General features: G+C 37.5%; 1 protein-coding gene across 6 annotated transcripts; it reads left to right on the forward strand.

Moving 5' to 3' along the window:
• Window positions 1-1893: 1893 nt before the first annotated feature.
• Window positions 1894-5204, forward strand: LOC109221334. Of its 6 annotated transcripts, none has more exons than XM_019385806.1 (6): window positions 1894-2073; window positions 2221-2286; window positions 3280-4314; window positions 4394-4459; window positions 4541-4739; window positions 4920-5204. In XM_019385806.1, the coding sequence occupies exons 2-6, from the start codon at window positions 2284-2286 to the stop codon at window positions 4982-4984; spliced, it is 1368 nt and encodes a 455-aa protein (XP_019241351.1). In that variant the 5' UTR covers window positions 1894-2073; window positions 2221-2283; the 3' UTR covers window positions 4985-5204. The 6 variants fall into 6 exon arrangements, with proteins under 6 accessions (XP_019241351.1, XP_019241354.1, XP_019241352.1 ...); XM_019385809.1 differs by having other exon boundaries at window positions 3313-4314; XM_019385807.1 differs by having other exon boundaries at window positions 1894-2051.
• Window positions 5205-5729: the final 525 nt, after the last annotated feature.

The raw sequence follows: 5729 nt of genomic DNA on the forward strand, positions 1-5729 counted from the left end.
GGATCTTCTTGAAGTATTTGATTATCAAGAATTATCCGGTCACCTCTTGATCTCTTTGTGAATATCCCGTGAGTTTATGGGATTTCTGAGATGATCTCCATTTTTGAGATATTTTTTAAGGATTATGTAACCCTTTTTATAAGAGTGACCTAGGGTTTTGGTAGAGTAGCCTTTAAGCAACACTGACAGACTCCTAGAATTTCAAGAGGTCTTGTAGTGTCTTGAATTTAGGATTTAACTCGATCCATTAAGATTCCGATGTCTACAAATGCCCCCTACTTCAAGGTTTGTCGGGGTGTAGCCTTGGCGAAACTTGAAGACGAGACTTGAAGTACCCCGATCATCACAATAGAAAATTTTGAAGCTTGTAGTTTCGATTTGCAGGAGGAAGAGATAAAGGGCAGAACTGGTCGCACTGGGCGTGCCAGAATTTGTAGACAATAAATTTGCGTCGAGAAAATAAAATCAAGACCGAAAATATCGCAACAATCGTAGTATTTTATTTCGAATATTTGAGTGTACAATCTCTATGATTCCTCCGATTCTACATTTCTAGTATAAATTCAAGGGCCTTTGAGCTTGATCTTGAATATGTATTTGTTGCCTCGAACGATGATCTTGTTCTTGAGCTTGAGCTTGATTGCTTGAACTTGACCTTGATTCGTTCTTCGTTCTTGAGCTTGAACTTGATTTCTTGAACTTGAACTTGAAGCTTGAAACTTGTAGAGGAATTTGCAGCGTTTGATCCACGAGCTCCTTCTTACTTCTTGTTATAACTTCTGGTGTCTTTTCTGAGTTATGAAGACCCCTATTTATAGTTGTGGAAGGGAGGAGTTGTGATAAGAACAAACTCTTTCCGACCAATCAAATTGAAGCGTGACATGGCCGCATTTGATTGGCCAGAACATGTCACTTGCACATGTGGCGCGATTTCATTGGCCTTTTAGTGTGACTGTGCATGCCTTGTCATTTTGACACGTGGCATAGTCCTATTGGCTCTTCCGCTTGACTTGGCGTGCCACGTCATTTGACATGTGACACCAAACTGGGCCTCTAGGAAGATGACATCTTGGGCCTAATGAATTGAGCTCATTACTTTAGCCCATTGGATTAAGACTTATTTATTTAATCTATTTATATTGGACCTATATAATTAATTCATTTATATATTAGCCCATAATATTTATTTGGACCAATATATCTTGAATTTAAAATATAGTCCAAATTATTTTATGGATTTAATTTAAGTAAAATTTTATATGCCTACAGTTGCAACTAATTTGCATATTATGATATATATCATACTTTTCGTATTATTCATAGTCGAATTATAATTTATAAGTATTTTAATTAGATTACTTGTTATAATTTTGTGATTTAATGTAATTTTTATAATTATTTTTTATTTTATACTATCTTAAAATTCTTAAAATTAATAAAATTTAAAGATCCGTGGGACTTATGCCACATATCTCAGGGCATACACCTCGCCTCTTCAGAGGTAAAACGCCTCGCCTCATGCCCCCGCCTTTTAAAACATTGATCACAACATAACTTATCTTCAAACAAACGACCCCTAATAATAGAAAAAGTAATTTTCTACTATTAAGAGTATTAAAACAACTGTTTTTCTTTTCAAAACTAATTTTCTGTCTGTTGCATCTGTCGGATTAATGTACAAAACGAATTTTCTATTAAGAATGAATTATTCATTAGCTCTACGGGATACCGGGAAGCTCCAGCCCATGGGATTATCACTCATTGACGTCATCAAGACCCGAAATGCCCAAAAAGCCACATAAACGGCTACGATTCGCCATATCTAAGACACGTGTACGGTAAAAGAGGGTTTAACAATTAACAGTATAATCTGATAATGCAGGTTCAGTTACAATCTTGTAGTCTCCACGAGAGCCGATCGTCTGCTCCTCAGTCACCGTAACACCCCTCAATAAGCAAAAACAAAAAGAATTCTTTTTAAAAAATCTCTTCCTCAATATACAGGCGGTGGCCGCCGATGTGCCGCCGGAAGATTGTCCTGGCCGTTCCTGGTATCTTCCTAAATATCCGATTGTACGATCCTCTCTTTGCTATGTCCCAATTCACAATTTAGGGCTTTTAACTCACTAAGAATTTTCACTCCGCTTCGAATAGTAGAACGGTAAAAGTAAATTCTGAGCTGATAATTCTTCTTACATTTTGTTTTCTGAGAATTTGAAGCGTAGGTAAAAAAAAAATATGAGCAGTTCTGGCGGTCAAATTCGTTGAAGTAAAACCTGCAGAATGGTAAGTGTTTCTAGTCTTTATTAGAAGCTCCATAACGTGAGTGTTTGTGCGTTGATTGTATTGTATTTAATTCGCTATTGTGAGTTTATGCTATTTTACTGGAACTTTTATGAACAGTTGTGCTTAATTGGACCTTTCTTTTGTCTTTGATATTCCATTTTGAAGCTCGACGTGACATTTAAAGATGAAATTTTTGGTTTGTAAAATTGCACTTCAAATTTGAACTTTTTGGGGTGCTTATTAGAAGAAAATTACACTCTTTCTGTTACTAAAAGAGTGGTTGGTTTTGTGGTGCAAGGGTTAACATACCTAATTTTAATTTTCAGTATAAAATCAGACAGTTTCTTTTCTTAATTCCTATGAAATAAAATTTCCACATTTACACAGAAGATGGTAAATTAAGGCAATTGTTTTGACTTTTTTATAGTAACAGTGTCATTCTTTTTTAGATGAAGGAGTATTAATTTTCGTTGAAATGTCAGATGTCCAGTAAGTGGAACAATTCTGTCCGAATGACTTGGATTATTTACTATTAAAGATAATATGTTTTTGGTTTTGCTTAATGTTTTTGGTTTTGCTTAGTACTTGTACTCAGTGGTGAAATTAGTAGTAGTTGCTTCAGTTTTACCACTTTAAGCTCTAGTCCATTACTTAAGCTAAAATGTCAGTAGAAACCATTTTAATCCATTTCTAAAGAAAAAGCAATTGGTTGATGGAGATGCCTGTGATTTTGTCTGATATCTTCTTTGTTGATGCGTCTCATACTTGGTCTTTGCATCAAGTTATATATAGTTTCTTTTGTTGGTTAGTGCTGAGAAATTCTTGTCACACCGTCGTGCCTATTCCCCCCCCCCCCCCCCAACCACCACACTCGTTTGTTTTCACCTGCTTTGTTCCAATTCACAAACCCTGCCCACCATTCCTGTTTACCATAAGGAGATTATACTGCGAGGAATCGACCTATCTAGTTCATTCATATTAGATCTTTTCCAGTCTTTCCATGACAAGGACTTTTGGATACCAAAGGGTGGTGGACATCTATCCGATGGAGAAGCAGTTTTTGATAACTCATCAAGAATTGAAGCAAAGCGTACTCACCGATTGTTCTCCAGTGCTGCTGAGCCGGAGTTATTTCCTAACAAGAAACAAGCTGTCAACACTTCACTCGGCAAATCAGCTTCCGGACTTGCAATGGCAAATTCCACATGTTGGGAGACTACTTCTGGTCTTCAGTCAGGAGCATGCCAATTCATTGATAGGCTGTTTGGAGTCGATACCACCAGGCCAATCGACTTAACTGAGAGAAGCACGTCTCCTGGTAAAACAGGGAATTCCACCACAAGGAAAAAGGTGATTGACAACCAAATTGGAGATGATACATTAGTTGGTTTATCAATGTCATACACTACTGAAGAACCACATATATGCGTAAGCGATAGTGGAATCAGAAAAGTTAAAGTTAATCAGGTCGAAGATTCAGTGAATGCTTTTCATTCACCAAGTGAAAACAACATTGACATGTCTATCGGACAGGTAAAGAATAGAGTTAGTGAGACATCCTTTCTATGCATGGGTCATGCATATGGGAAGAACAGTGAAAGTCAGCCCTACAATCCTGGGGCTATAAGTACTAGATCCATTGGATCCAATGTTGGGAAAGGTCACAACACTATATCAATTGCTGACTCCTATACCGGAGGGGATTCAGACACATTATTTGGATATGAATTGGTGTCTGATATTGATGTTCTGGCAAGGCCAGTTGGTAGTTACGATTATTTGCATTATCAATCGTCAGTTCAGACATCAGAAACACATGGTGACAAGCAGCTTGATGGATCAAATGCTAATGCAGTTGATATATCCTCTCAGACTTCAAAATCTACGGATGATTCCATGCCAAAAAACAAAATAGAATCTAAATCTGCACATAAAGGAGCTCCTAACAGCTTTCCATCAAATGTTAGAAGTTTGGTGTCAACAGGGATGCTTGACGAGGTACCTGTAAAATATGTCTTGTCCCGGCAGGTACATTTTTCTCTGTTTGAATTTCATTAATTTTGCTGTCAATGGCTTACCAGCAATCTTCCTGCGTGTTATAATTAAGGAACTTCGTGGTATTATAAAAGGTTCGGGCTACCTATGCGGCTGTCAACCATGTAACTATTCAAAGGCAAGTTATTCACTTTGCTTTTTCATTCATATAATGTGTTTTTCCTGTGTGCTGATTTTGCAATTATATACACATTTGAAGGTGCTTAATGCCTATGAATTTGAGCGTCATGCTGGTTGCAAAACAAAGCACCCTAACAATCACATATACTTTGAGAATGGAAAAACCATATACCAGGTAACACAGGAGCTAAGGAGCACACCACAAAGTTTGTTATTCGATGCGATTCAAACTGTGACTGGTTCCCCTATCAATCAAAAAGCTTTCCGAATTTGGAAAGGTAGTTGTATCCAAATTAATGCTCGCTCTCTCTCTCTCTCTCTCTCTCTCTCTCTCTCTCTCTCTCTCTCTCTCTCTCTCTCTCTCTCTCTCTCTCTCTCTGTGTGTGTGTGTGTGTGTGTGACAAGTCATCAAATATCTGATGCATATGATTTATGTTCGAACTGATTCTCATCATCAGAGTCATTTCAAGCTGCAACCCGAGAGCTTCAGCGAATATATGGAAAGGAAGAACTGAATCAGTAAGTTCAATGCTGGTGGATCAATGGGAATATAAAGAATGTTCTTGTCCATGTAAAAAAGAGACAAATAACTTTCTTTTAGTCAGTCATGTATCTGTAAGGAATATGATGTAAAATATGTGCACTATATGCTTCGGCAATTGTAAATTTGACAGCGCAAGCGTTCATGAACAAATCTGTACCATACTAAATAAGATTGCAATGGCAGATCATATTCTATTTCACCGGGGGAGTACGGCCATCCAGTTATTCACAGTTTTGCCATGACGGATTGCAAGTTTAGTCCTTAGCTTTCCTTTTTCATTTCCTCGGGAGAGGGGTGGGGATCCGGTTATACCGACTAATTTCTTTCTGGAGTAAACTTTTGCCTCGTATTTCCAGTCTTTCTCAGGTCGACGAAGACCTGCTCTCTTCGAGTCAGCATCATGAAATTTGAAGTATATGGTAGTAATCCATTGTAATATACTCTATAAAGAAGTGGCCTTGAGAGAGATTTTGAATACGAACAAGCTAAGGTCTTCTGTTTCCACCCAGAGTGGCTCACTTATTTTACCCTAATGTTAATAATAACTTCCTACGAGTTCCAGTTATCCAAAAAGAACGTAGTATTTCTTGCACTTAAAATTCAGAGAGAGTCAGCTAGATTATCAATTATCATGTCCTTGAGTTAATGAAGTTGAGTAGAGAGGAATTACCAAATAGGTGACAGAGAGTAAGGAAGAACTCATCTTCGAGAATCGAGTATAACC

Source organism: Nicotiana attenuata, unplaced genomic scaffold (assembly GCF_001879085.1).
Source record: "Nicotiana attenuata strain UT unplaced genomic scaffold, NIATTr2, whole genome shotgun sequence".
Classification (NCBI taxonomy): Eukaryota; Viridiplantae; Streptophyta; class Magnoliopsida; order Solanales; family Solanaceae; genus Nicotiana; species Nicotiana attenuata.

Bases quoted from the DNA above. Each gene is read 5' to 3' on its own strand.
- LOC109221334 (XM_019385805.1), top strand. The intron at 4,460-4,540 runs GCAAGTTATTCA...ACACATTTGAAG, and splicing joins AACCATGTAACTATTCAAAG to GTGCTTAATGCCTATGAATT. The intron at 4,740-4,919 runs GTAGTTGTATCC...TCTCATCATCAG, and splicing joins AGCTTTCCGAATTTGGAAAG to AGTCATTTCAAGCTGCAACC.